Source organism: Schistocerca piceifrons, chromosome 8, assembly GCF_021461385.2.
Source record: "Schistocerca piceifrons isolate TAMUIC-IGC-003096 chromosome 8, iqSchPice1.1, whole genome shotgun sequence".
Lineage (NCBI taxonomy): Eukaryota > Metazoa > Arthropoda > Insecta > Orthoptera > Acrididae > Schistocerca > Schistocerca piceifrons.
This window is the reverse complement of record NC_060145.1, coordinates 210,576,687-210,590,385: the sequence shown is the minus strand read 5'-3', so window position 1 is coordinate 210,590,385 and position 13,699 is coordinate 210,576,687. Positions and strand designations below refer to the sequence as shown.

Genomic DNA, 13,699 nt, shown 5'->3' with positions numbered 1-13,699 from the left:
ACAAGTATTTTGGACAGTTCAGGAAAACTGCTGGTGAATCCTGTTGATGCGTTGGGCAGATGGTGGGAATATTTTGAAGAGTTGCTCAATGTAGGTGAAAATACGATTAGTAATGTTTCAGATTTCGATGTACAATGGGATAAGAATAATGATGGAAATAGGATCACATTTGAGGAAGTGGAGAAAATGGTCAATAGATTGCAGGGAAATAAAGCGGCCGGGTTGGATGAAATTAAGTCGGAACTCATCAAATACAGTGGAATGTCAGGTCTTAAATGGCTACACAGGATAATTGAAATGGCATGGGAGTCGGGACAGGTTCCATCAGACTGGACAAAAGCAGTAATCACACCAATCTTTAAACATGGAAACAGAAAAGATTGTAACAACTACAGAGGTATCTCTCTAATCAGCGTTGTGGGTAAAATCTTCTCAGGTATTGTTGAAAGGAAAGCGCAGGTATTAGTTGAGGGCAAATTGGATGAAAATCAGTGTGGGTTTAGGCCTCTTAGAGGTTGTCAGGACCAGATCTTTAGCTTACGGCAAATAATGGAGAAGTGTTATGAGTGGAACAGGGAATTGTATCTATGCTTTATAGATCTAGAAAAGGCATATGACCGGGTTCCTAGGAGGAAGTTATTGTCTGTTCTACAAGATTATGGAATAGGAAGCAAACTTTTGCAAGCAATTAAAGGTCTTTACATGGATAGTCAGGCAGCAGTTAGAGTTGACGGTAAATTGAGTTCATGGTTCAGAGTAGTTTCAGGGGTAAGACAAGGCTGCAACCTGTCTCCACTGTTGTTCATATTATTTATGGATCATACGTTGAAAACAATAGACTGGCTGGGTGAGATTAAGATATGTGAACACATAATACGCAGTCTCAAATATGCGGATGACTTAGTTGTGATGGCAGATTCGATTGAAAGTTTGCAAAGTAATATTTCAGAGCTAGATTAGAAATGTAAGGACTATGGTATGAAGATTAGCATCTCCAAAATGAAAGTAATGTCAGTGGGAAAGAGATATAAACGGATTGAGTCCCAAATAGGAAGAACAAAGTTAGAACAAGTGGACGGTTTCAAGTACTTAGGATGCATATTCTCACAGGATGGCAACATAGTGAAAGAACTGGAAGCGAGGTGTAGCAAAGCTAATGCAGTGAGCGCTCAGCTACGAACTTCTCTCTTCTGCAAGAAGGAAGTCAGTAACAAGACTAAGTTATCTGTGCAACGTTCAATCTTTTCTCCAACTTTGTTGTATGGGAGCGAAAGCTGGGTGGATTCAGGTTATCTTATCCACAAGGTTGAGGTTACAGATATGAAAGTAGCTAGGATGATTGCAGGTACTAGTAGATGGGAACAATGGCAGGAGGGTGTCCACAATGAGGAAATCAAAGAAAAACTGGGAATGAACTCTATAGACGTAGCAGTCAGGGCGAACAGGCTTAGATGGTGGGGTCATGTTACATGTATGGGAGAAGCAAGGTTACCCAAGAGACTCATGGGTTCAGAAGTAGAGGGTAAGAGGAGTTGGGGTAGACCAAGGAGAAGGTACCTGGATTCGGTTAAGAATGATTTTGATGTAACAGGCTTAACATCAATAGAGGCACCAATGTTAGCACTGAATACGGGATTTTATAAGGGGGACTATGCTCCAGACTGAACATTGAAAGGCATAATCAGTCTTAAATGATGATGATGATGATGATGATGATTTATATTATATTATCAATAGTTGATTATTTTCATTGACTTTTAGTGTCATTTTTCATTCTTATTGTATCTGTTTTTCAGGCCTGCTGTCAAACTTGTTTTATTAATTTCTTTTATTTGTTGCCGTAATTTATCTCCACTAGAGAAAAACAGTTCAATGTTATCAGCAAAACATAAGTGGTTCAGATAGATTCTGTTAGCATTTCTGCCTCCTTTTTCCCCAGTTTAGGGATATGGCAACTTCTTCTTGGACTGTTAAGGATACTGAATTTACTTTCTGACTCCTTTTCCATTTCTGAATTTCCCTGAGACAAGCCTAATGGATGTCACTGATACATACAGGTTGTGTCACAATTTCTACTGAAGACTTCTAGGGGTAATATGGGGGAATTAGTAGATAAAGTTTTGATAAGAAACCCTTGCCTGAAAATGTCTTTTTGGACATAAAATAAATTTGAAGATTGAATCACTTTCAAATCTCTCACTTCACAGTATGTACACAGTAGAGACAATGAGCTCTGATCTATGCGCTCTACAGGGGCTGCTCCATGTGGTTACCCTGCTGTTCAATGCACAAGCTGTATTTGTACCCCATGCACACTGTTCACAAACCATCATGTGCATCTGTAGAGCACCATAATCAGCCCTCTTAGTAGAGGAAGTACAAATTTTTCACAACCATTATCGTAGTCTGAGAAATATAGTATATTATGAACTGAAGTGATCCAGAAAACTTCCTTGATACCTTTGTTGTGCTGCTCTGTCACTAGGAAAAGTGGGAGGTTAGATCTTCAAACTTATTTTATATCCAAATGCTACATTTCTGGACATGGGTTTCTTATCGAAAAATTATATACCAAGTCCCCTCTAAAACCTCTAGAAGCCTGCAATAGGAATTGTGAAATGCTCTATACATTCTTCACCAAATTAATGTAAGTTATATCAATGCTTTGTTTCTCAAGGGCTGTCACTATATATTTAGTTGAATCTGAGTCAAAAGCTTTCTCAAAAGCCACGAATCTTTAGCAAATTGGTAATTTACACTCATTGCTCTTTTCTACAGATTCATTCCTAATTTGCAATGCTCACCCTTGCTACATGCTTTTGTAAAAGCAGTTTGTTCCTTTGTTTTAGCAGAATTCCACTGGTTTTTAAAGACAGTTGGTAACGATTTTAGTGAATATCTTTTTTATTATTGAGAGGAAGTTGATATGATAATATAATAGTTTCTTACAGCCTGTTAGTCTTCTTTCTCATGAAGTACAAACAACTGCAGCATTGTTCCAGTTTGGGGAATTGTCCTCTTCTGAAGACATTCTCTAAACAGTTGTGAAGTGTGTTTTATTCATCTCATAATACACAGACTTTCAGAACATATGTCTGATGTACAGGATAGATGTCAAGTTACAGTTTGCTTATTTGAAATTTTGTCACACTTACAATATTACTTTGTGAAGAATTTACTTATTTAAAATATGTCAAACATACAATATTTTCATCCACTATAACTATCATAAATTTTTATTCCATTTTAGGCATCCAGCTCGAAGCATCACTTCGTTTTTAATGAAATCTTCCACAGGGTAGTGGCATATTTCAATTAGAAAATCATGTAACTTGCTTTTTAAAATATTTAGCTTCATATTCATTATCTTTTTGTAAATTACATTTGAATTGCTTTTCCTCCAGATTTAACCATTTCTGTTAAAATGACATTCTCCAGCCATCTTTTCTTTCTTCATGCCTGAAATAGCTTTACACATTTCACATAGAATTGCTTTCAAAATGGTATTTTTCTTATCAATTGTCTATGCTTTTGATTCTTACTAACATTTAAGGAAATGTTAATAAATATATAATGGTTTCAAAACGCACCGAGAAAAAGAGTGAAATTTTATAAATAAAAGTCTGTCAGTGGTTTGTGTTTTCAATATTTCTGATACTTATTTAGGATAAAAAGATCCATTGTCAGTGTTTCCAAGATTCAAATGACACTTTCCATCATGATCTGATGAAGTAGTCATACCTAAGGGATATTATATTGTTATATAAACATAAAAGCATTTGAGAGCTAGTATACACAAACTACAGCACAAAATCTGTATAATGCTGAAATCTGCATCAGTGATGGCCTGTGGCAAAATTATTTTTAATTGTTTGGTTTTCATTGCACATGCAAACGTCAGTCACTAAATATCAGTACAAAAACATTGAAAATATTCACTGAAAGAAGTATAAATATGATACACCAAAGAAGTGTGATTGCCCTTGAAAACTAGATTTTTACTACTACATGAAATTACATAAATCATAACGAAAAGAGGTGTGGAGGGTTTACATTTCTTTGTGATGAGCTGATTTTTGAAGTAGCAGAGGAGAAGATGGAATAACAGCTTTCCAATGTATGAGTACTTTGCACTAAAGTTTCCTGAAAATGGTGTGTTCAATGTGTATTTTTATTAAGTATGTATCTGGTTGTGTAATTTTGCCCCCGAAAATTTCTAAATGTTACAGAAATTCAAGTTTATAGCTTTTGTTTTCTATATGTAGACTCAAAGTTCATTATTGTCAACAGTGTGTCCAGTTTTGAGCAACTGCTGATTTATTTGGTTGCTGGAGGCAAAACACTAAGATGTTCATTAAACCTCATTCTCAAATTTCTGCCACTTTGACCTATGTAGAAATGATTGCTGTTTTGGCATTTGATCTTCATACTCCAAAATGTGCTACAGTAATTTACTGAATACAAGCTGCACTTTTTTTCTCTGAAAAATTGCCTTATACTCAAAATCAAAATAAAAATGTCCAGTGTTTGATTTAAAATTCCCACCAGTCTTAAAAATGGCCATATATTCAATGCCACAGGAAACCTATCTCTATCTGGCAACACTGGGTTCAACTGGCAGCAGTAGTGCACCGATGTGACGAACATGAGTTTCGGGATTCACAAGCTTGTTAACACTGTCTCCCACCTGCCCTGCCATCATAAACCCAAAACATTGTCTAAATTGAAAGTATGGTAATTGAATATGCAGAAGAACATAGAAGCACAGCAGCTGAGCAGCATTTTGGCCCTAAACCATCAGATAAAACCATTCACGACTGGCAGGCTAGTAAAAAAAGACGAGGACTAAATACGCAAATAGAAGACTGAATGCAAAATGGCCATAACCAGAAGTTGACACATTGAAATGGATTCAAGGACACCATCAAAATGACACTGGAATTCATACAAAAATGATTCAAATACACACTCGCAAATTAGCACTACAATGGAACTTAACAGTTTGTAGGGGTGGAGTTGGTTGGTGCTACAGGTTTATGAAGCGTCATGGACTTGGCATGTGAACCAAACCAAAATATCTCAGAAAATACCACAAATTCACGAAGATAAAATATTATCTTTGCATTATTTATTGCTCAACATCAAAAGAAAACCAGTGTGGAACTAAGCCAAATAGTGAATATGGACAAAACCTCTCTGACATTTAATGTGCCGATTAAAAGAAAGGTGCTAAAACTGGAACTATAAAAACAAGAGGACATGAAAAAGTGCACTACACTGCTGCCCTTTCATGTTGTTCTGATGGTACTGAACTTAATCCAATGATCATTTTCAAATGCAAAACAATGCCAAAACTTTCTGAAATATCACCACCAGGTGTTGTCGTTCATGCAAATGACGAAGGTTGGTTGGATGGATGAGACTAGTATGAAATTATGGATTAACAGAGTGTGGTAGAGAAGGAAAAGTGCTTTACTGAAGAAGACATCTCTTCTTGTGCTATATCAGTTTAGTGGACATTTGTAAAATTATGTGAAAGAGAAACTGAGAATGGGAAATACAGAACTTGCTGTTATTCTGGAAGGACTTACTTCACAACTGCAACATTTTGATGGAAATTACACACCTCAGGCCAAGCTGCCTGAGTTGGCAGCCATGTGTGTGCAAGGCGAGTTTGCTTGTGTCAATAAATGGTGTGTGTTCCTCTTTTTCTGATGAAGGCTGTGGCTGAAAGCTTACGTGTAAGTGTCTTTTACTTGTGTCAGTCTGTAGCTTAGCATGTTATCTCTATGCTAAACAGCAATCTATCTTTTCATACATTGTTGATATTCCTACCTGGAGTTTCCATTGTTCAATTTACAACTCTAATTATAATGCCATCAGATCAATACATCATTTTTCTCTTGATGTCATTTGTTGCAGAGCCATGAAAACATTCTTTCAAATGGTTTGTATCACCTTTTGATCCTTCATTCTTTCCATTTAAATTTCACAATATGTTGTTGTTGTTGTGGTCTTCAGTCCTGAGACTGGTTTGATGCAGCTCTCCATGCTACTCTATCCTGTGCAAGCTTCTTCATCTCCCAGTACCTACTGCAACCTACATCCTTCTGAATCTGCTTACTGTATTCATCTCTTGGTCTCCCTCTACGACTTTTACCCTCCACACTGCCGTCCAATACTAAATTGGTGATCCCTTGATGCCTCAGAACATGTCCTACCAACCGATCCCTTCTTCTGGTCAAGTTGTGCCACAAACTTCTCTTCTCCCCAATCCTATTCAATACTTCCTCATTAGTTATGTGATCTACCCATCTAATCTTCAGCACTCTTCTGTAGCACCACATTTCGAAAGCTTCTATTCTCTTCTTGTCCAAACTATTTATTGTCCATGTTTCACTTCCATACATGGCTACACTCCATACAAATACTTTCAGAAAAGACTTCCTGACACTTAAATCTATACTCGATGTTAACAAATTTCTCTTCTTCAGAAACGCTTTCCTTGCCATTGCCAGTCTACATTTTATATCTTCTCTACTTCGACCATCATCAGTTATTTTGCTCCCCAAATAGCAAAACTCCTTTACTACTTTAAGTGCCTCATTTCCTAATCTAATTCCCTCAGCATCACCCGACTTAATTAGACTACATTCCATTATCCTTGTTTTGCTTTTGTTGATGTTCATCTTATATCCTCCTTTCAAGACACTGTCCATTCCATTCAACTGCTTTTCCAAGTCCTTTGCTGTCTCTGACAGAATTACAATGTCATCGGCGAACCTCAAAGTTTTTATTTCTTCTCCATGAATTTTAATACCGGCTCCGAATTTTTCTTTTGTTTCCTTTACTGCTTGCTCAATATACAGATTGAACTTACTCCCTTCCCAACCACTGCTTCCCTTTCATGTCCCTCGACTCTTATAACTGCCATCTGGTTTCTGTACAAATTGTAAATAGCCTTTTGCTCCCTGTATTTTACCCCTGCCACCTTTAGAATTTGAAAGAGAGTATTCTGGTCAACATTGTCAAAAGCTTTCTCCAAGTCTACAAATGCTAGAAACGTAGGTTTGCCTTTCCTTAATCTTTCTTCTAAGATAAGTCGTAAGGTCAGTATTGCCTCACGTGTTCCAGTGTTTCTACGGAATCCAAACTGATCTTCCCCGAGGTTGGCTTCTACTAGTTTTTCCATTCGTCTGTAAAGAATTCATGTTAGTATTATGCAGCTGTGACTTACCAAACTGATTGTTCGGTAATTTTCACATCTGTCAACACCTGCTTTCTTTGGGATTGGAATTATTATATTCTTCTTGAAGTCTGAGGGTATTTCGCCTGTTTCATACATCTTGCTCACCAGATGGTAAATTTTTGTCAGGACTGGCTCTCCCAAGGCCGTCAGTAGATCCAATGGAATATTGTCTACTCCGGGGGCCTTGTTTCGACTCAAGTCTTTCAGTGCTCTGTCAAACTCTTCACGCAGTATCATATTTCCCATTTCATCTTCATCTACATCCTCTTCCATTTCCATAATATTGTCCTCAAGTACATCGCCCTTGTATAGACCCTCTATATACTCCTTCCACCTTTCTGCTTTCCCTTCTTTGCTTAGAATTTGTTGGAGCTAAAAGTGAACGGTCTAATCTGATTTCAACCTACTACTACTTTATCTGTGAGAAATCTTACACCATGCACTACAAAAACATTGCAATTTTAGTAGGTTTTAATCTTCTGGGGCACAGTAGTTACAACAAATATGTGTTTGCACTAGTGGACAGCAATCTTCCTTCACTTATATGACTATCACTACTAAATTTTTACACAGTCATCAACCACAAGGGTTAACAGTGTGTTTTAATACATGTGATAAAAGAAAAATAAATTAACTTCTTCACATTGGATTTTACTGGATTAATACCTTCAGTAGACACTTTTTCAGAAACTGGTTCATTGTTGGCTTTGTTCATCAAAAATTCTGTCTCAACATCCTCTACGACACCTTCATCTGGAGATGTTGGATCATCCTCCTGTAACAAACACATTATTAGATAGAGACTAACAATTATGATGTTCATAACAGAAAACTTTGTAGGCAGGTAGAAACAATTAAAAATAAAAACTAAACAGAATTGTAAGTTGCTACATGCAACAAAAAGTTAAAGTTTCAATAGCTTTCTAATCTGGACTTAACATGGAATTAGAAGGGCAGGGTCAACAGGAAGAAAGTCTTTATAAGGAGTAGACAGGATGTCGAGCTGAGGATGACACTGCAGCATTGTATACAAAAAGTATCAACAATGAGATGCCTGTAGTACCCTAAAGGAAACGAATCATGGCAGCTTAGCACATATCAAACCCAAGGTAGCCAGGCAAAAATAGCTCAAAACCCATTCAAATAACTAGATAAGAGAAATCAATCTGTCTCACAGAGAAGGATTTCAGTCAGGATTTCTGAACTTACATGTTCAATTCCTATAAGCACACTTTTTTTTTTTTTTAAGAAAAAAGTTGTATTTACTAGACCTCCCTTTATTTCTTTCTGTTCCTTCACATTATCATGTCATAGTAACTAAATGATCGCACAAGCTCATAGATTACAAATTCCAGTTCTTTTTTTATTTTTTGTGAAAAAAAGGATATATATACTCACATCAGAGTCAACTGCACTAGTTCGACGAATGCATTCTGCTGTCAGCTTCCCCAAACCTGCTGTAGAAGTACACAGACAAGTAAGCATACGTAAAGCTTGCAACCATGAAGTCATCTAATGATACTTGAATTACAAAGGATGTAATTGGCTTTGAATATTTAAATTCATCAGAAACAATAATTCTTAGCTTTGTAATCAATAAAAAAATAAACAAATAGAAAGGTGGAAAACAATGGAAATTGTTAAACGTTCTTCAGCTATGGTGGTGCAACAAGCAGAGGAAGATTGTAGAAAAAGAAAACAGTAATTGTATTCCAGAATTATACTCCTAGCTTTAAAAGACCTAAAGGCGTGACATTTAGCAGACAGTTAACATATTTTCTCGCAAAGTAGCATGCATGCTTCCCTGATCATTTGACTGTTTGGTTTTGTGCAGCATTTTGGTAACACTCTTTTGTGAGACAAGTGAACCAGTGAATATTCATGCTTGTAGATAGCGAATTAACTTTCAATTAAACCAAAATAAATTATAAACAGCATTCTAGTGTATATTGTATAAATCCTTTATAAATAACCTTTGCTACCTCATTACAAAAATATAAGGAAAATGTTAACTTGATAACGGTAGATTTCAAAAACCAGATGTATGGTAGCATTTTAATAATGACAGGTTAAAGAAACAAAACCTAAGAATAAAATCTGTAGAAAAAGTAAAGGGAGAAGAAAATAGGATTGAAGTCAATAATGTTGGTTGTCACACAAATTTGACCCTTCAGATGAAAAAATTATTTATTGTATGTATTTTACAAAAAATTATTAGAAGACTGTAATAAACAAATTCCTGCAGGAAATGAAGACACTGCAAAACATGTGCAGTATCTGTCTTCTGACGCTATGGCTTTACATTACATTCATACTTGTTCAATAGATTATGAATTCAACATTTCATAATGATGTGGAATGTGTCAGTTTAACATAAGTTTTCTTCACATGATTATTTTTATTTATTTATATATACATATTTTTTTTACAATTACTAGTTCATATCTAAAAACTTATCAATTCAGTAAAAGGAGTTGTCATTTACAAATTCTTTTAATTTGTTTTTAAAAGCTGGTTGGCTATCTGTCAGTCTTTTAATGCTATTTGGTAAATGACCACAGATCTTTGTGGCAGCATAAATCACTCATTTGTGTGCCAAAGTCAGATTTAACCCAGAGTAGTGAAGTTCATCTTACCTTTTAATGTTGTACCTATACACCTGCAATTATTTTTGAATTGGAATGGGTTATTAATAACAAATTTCATAAGTGAATACATGTGTTGCAAAGGTACTGTGAAAATCCTGAGTTCCTTAATTAATGTCTGCAAGGTGATCTTGGATGGGCCCCAGTTATTATTCTCGTTACACACTTTCGTGCAGTGAATATTTTTTCTCTTTAGGGTGAATTACCGAGTAGACTAATTTACTAATTATCACCAAAATTTGCAATAAGCCTAACAGCTTAAGTAGCTGAACCCAAACATTTCACCAGATCATCAATGTGTTTCTTCAAATTCAATTTCTCATCAATGTAAACACCCAGGAATTTTAAATATTCTACCTTAGCAACAGAATTCTGTTCAAAATCTATATTTATCAATGGTGTTATGCCATTTACTGTACAGAACTGTGTATACCATGTTTTCTCAAAATTGTGGGAGTCCATTTGCAGAGAACCACTTAATAATCTTCTGAAAGACGTTATTTACAATTTCCTCAGCTAATTCTTGTTTGTTGGGTGAGATTACCCTGCTTGTATCATCAGCAAAAAGAACTGGCTTTGCATCTTCATGAATATAGAGTGTCAAGTCATTAACATACATTAAAAGCTAAAGGGACCCAACAAAGCCCTGTCACACACCGTTCTTGATACCTCCCTTGTCTGAGGCATTTTTCCAGTTAAGTACGAATTAAAATATTTGTGGATTGTCTAACTGATACCACAAAATGCAAGCTCATCCAGAATAATTTCACAATTCACACAATCAAAAGCCTTCGAGAAATCACAAAAATCCCAATGGGTGATGTTTCGTTATTCAGAGCATTTAATATCTGATCACTGAAAGAATATCTATACCATTTTCTGTCAAAGAGCCTTTCTGAAAACCAAACTGACACTTTGTTAGTACTTCATTTTTACAAATATGTGAAGCTACTGTTGAATAAATTATTTTTTCAAGAATTTTTGATGAAGCTGCCAAAAGTGGGATTGGGAGTAGTTGTTAGCATCAGACCCAGCCCCTTTTTTTTATGCAATGATTTAAAAATAGCGTATTTCAGTTTATCCAGAAAAATGCTCTGTTTCAGTGAACTACATATGTGTTGAGAACACTGCTTATCTGTTGGGGACAAGCTTTTAGTACTCTGTTGGAAATGCTGTCAATTCCATGTGAGCTTTTATTTTTGAGTGAATGTCAGTATGAGGGTTGAGTTGAATTTCAGTTTTATCAAATTGCATAGGTATTGCCTCTTCCATTTGCATTTTCTAATGAAAGGTTGGATCCTATTTTCTCTATAACACTTAGAAAATTATTATTATAATATTTTCCACTTCTGACTTTCTGTTAACAAACTTTTCATTGAACCTGATAGAAATAGTCTTCCTGTGCTCTCGGTTGTCCTGCTTTCCTTTTAACAATATTCCAAGTTGTTTTAATTCCATTATCAGTGGTCCTAATCTCAGACATAATGCACATACTCCTGGACTTTTTAATAACTTTTCTTAACACAATAAAGTATTTTTTATAATGTTTGCCTGTTTCTAGATCATTACTCCTTCTAGCTATAAGATATATTTCCCTTTTCTGTTTACAAGATATATGCCATGGCTTTTTAGATGGTTCCTTACAACTAAATTTCACTGTTTCCTTAGGGAAATTGTTTTCAAATATACTCACAAAGGTTATCATCAGGAGGTAAAATCTTTAGTACTGCCAGTAGATAAGTATAGAAGCATCATACATGGTACCAGCGCTTTCCCATTTGGTAAGTCATGGAATCTTTGTTTTTAATATATTTTCCCATGTGGAATGTTTCTTTCTATTTTATTTATGACAATATTTTTCTTATTTCACATCTTGTTCAAATACACTCTTTCCACCACAAGATGTCCTGGATCCTTACTTCTGTGCCACCTTATAGTTACAACCTCACTCACAATTTTCATAGGGTAACTTCTCATGCAGTGATACAACTCCAGTTTCCTGCATCCTGTATTTCCTATTATTTAGCTTCCAAAACACATCCCACCACTTTGTTGCATCTTCCTATACTATCGAACTTCTCCTGGCTTTGACCTCAACAACACATTTTCCTTCACAATTTTCCAATTTGCCACTTCTTTAGCCTCCTCTCTCATCTGGTACATAACCTCTAACTTATTTGAACATTTCCTCATAAGTCATGACAGACACTTACTCATTTCAGTTTTTGTCTATTGCATACTCACCCTATCGCTCATTTCCTTTTCTGTTTTCTTTTATTTCTTTTATCCTGACAACCTGGCAACTATTTTTATTTTGTTTTCCTTTGCCAGGTAGCAACATCACGAGACAACAGAGTGTGCCTGAAAGAGGACAACAGAGTGTGTCTGAAAGATGACTTGTCTGAAAGCTAAACAATTTATAGCCCTTTTACGCTGAGGTGACAGAAGTCATGGGATAGCACTATGCATTTATACTGATGGTGGTAGTATCGTGTACACAAAGTACAAAAGGATGGTGCATTGGTGAAGCTGTCATTTGTACTCAGGTGATTCTTGTGAAAAGGTTTCCAATGTGATTATGGCCATACAGTGGGAATCTATAGACTTTGAATACAGAATGCTAGTTCAAGCTAGACATAGCGGACATTCCATTTTAGAAATCGTTACAGAATTCAATATTCCAAGTTACGGAATTCAATATTCCAAGCCACAGTGTCAAGAGCTTGCCGAGAATACCAAATGTCAGGTATTATGGTATTATCTCCCATCACGGACAAAGCCAACAGCCGAGGGCCTTCACTTATCAAATGAGAGCAGTGGTGTTTTCCTAGAGTTGTCAGTGCTAACAGACGAGCAACATTGCATGAAATAACTGCAGAAATCAATGTGGGATGTACAACAAACATAACCATTAGGACAATGGGGAGAAAACTGGCATGAATGGGCTATGGCAGCAGATGACCAATGCAAGTGCCTTTGTGAACAGCACAACAGTGCCTGCAGCACCTCCCCTGGGCTCGTGACCATATCAGTTTGACCCTAGACAACTGAAAAATCATGGCCTGGACAGATGCGTTCCAATTTCAGTTGGTAAGAAGTGATGGTAGGGTTCGAGACTGATGTGGACCCCTTGAAGGAATGGGCCAATCTGTCAACAAGGCACGGTGAAAGCTAATGGTGACTCCATAACAGTGTGGGCTGAGTGTACGTGAAACGGACTGGGTCCTCTACTCGAAGTAAACTGATCACTGACAGTAAATGTTTATGTTCATCTGTTGGGGACCATTTTGACCCAAATAACGATGGAAGTTTTAGATACAACAATGCACCATGTCACTGGACCGAATCTGCACCCAATTAGTTTGAAGAATCGACACCATACAAACAATTATTCAAGGGTTCTCATATTTCACTGGAAAAATTAGACCACGTGTTTGGTCTTGAAACTTCTGACTCAGTCATTTCCATGAAAGGATTCCTTATCTCAAACAGGTAAATTTGTTCTGCTACTTCATCTCTGAAGAATTCTATTACCTCTACAGATACACCTTAAACTATAAATTTTGCTACTGCTCCCTGACAGTGTAAGAAGCAGATTTCTCTCTCTCAAAAGGGAATACCTTAAATATTAGTAGCCCATGAAGCAATTAGCTTTTAAAATTCTATACAAAATTTATAGAAAATTTTATTTATTAGTTCAGTGGCACAGGACCTCATGGAAAATGAAAGATATACCAATGAAACAGAAGAATCTGTAATATAATTGCAAAATAAAGGCAAATATAGAAGCAAGCAAATCAGTACA

The 13,699-nt window shown here is 36.1% G+C and overlaps 1 protein-coding gene across 1 annotated transcript in view; it reads right to left on the bottom strand.

Moving 5' to 3' along the window:
- Positions 1 to 13,699, bottom strand: part of LOC124711809 (small G protein signaling modulator 1-like) — a 319,654-nt gene that overhangs the window by 81,813 nt on the left and 224,142 nt on the right. Inside the window, exons 18-19 of the mRNA XM_047242033.1 lie at positions 8,648 to 8,706; positions 7,916 to 8,024 (exon numbers count right to left, since the gene is read on the bottom strand). Coding sequence (XP_047097989.1) covers positions 7,916 to 8,024; positions 8,648 to 8,706 — 168 coding nt within the window. The remainder of the gene's footprint in view (positions 1 to 7,915; positions 8,025 to 8,647; positions 8,707 to 13,699) is intronic.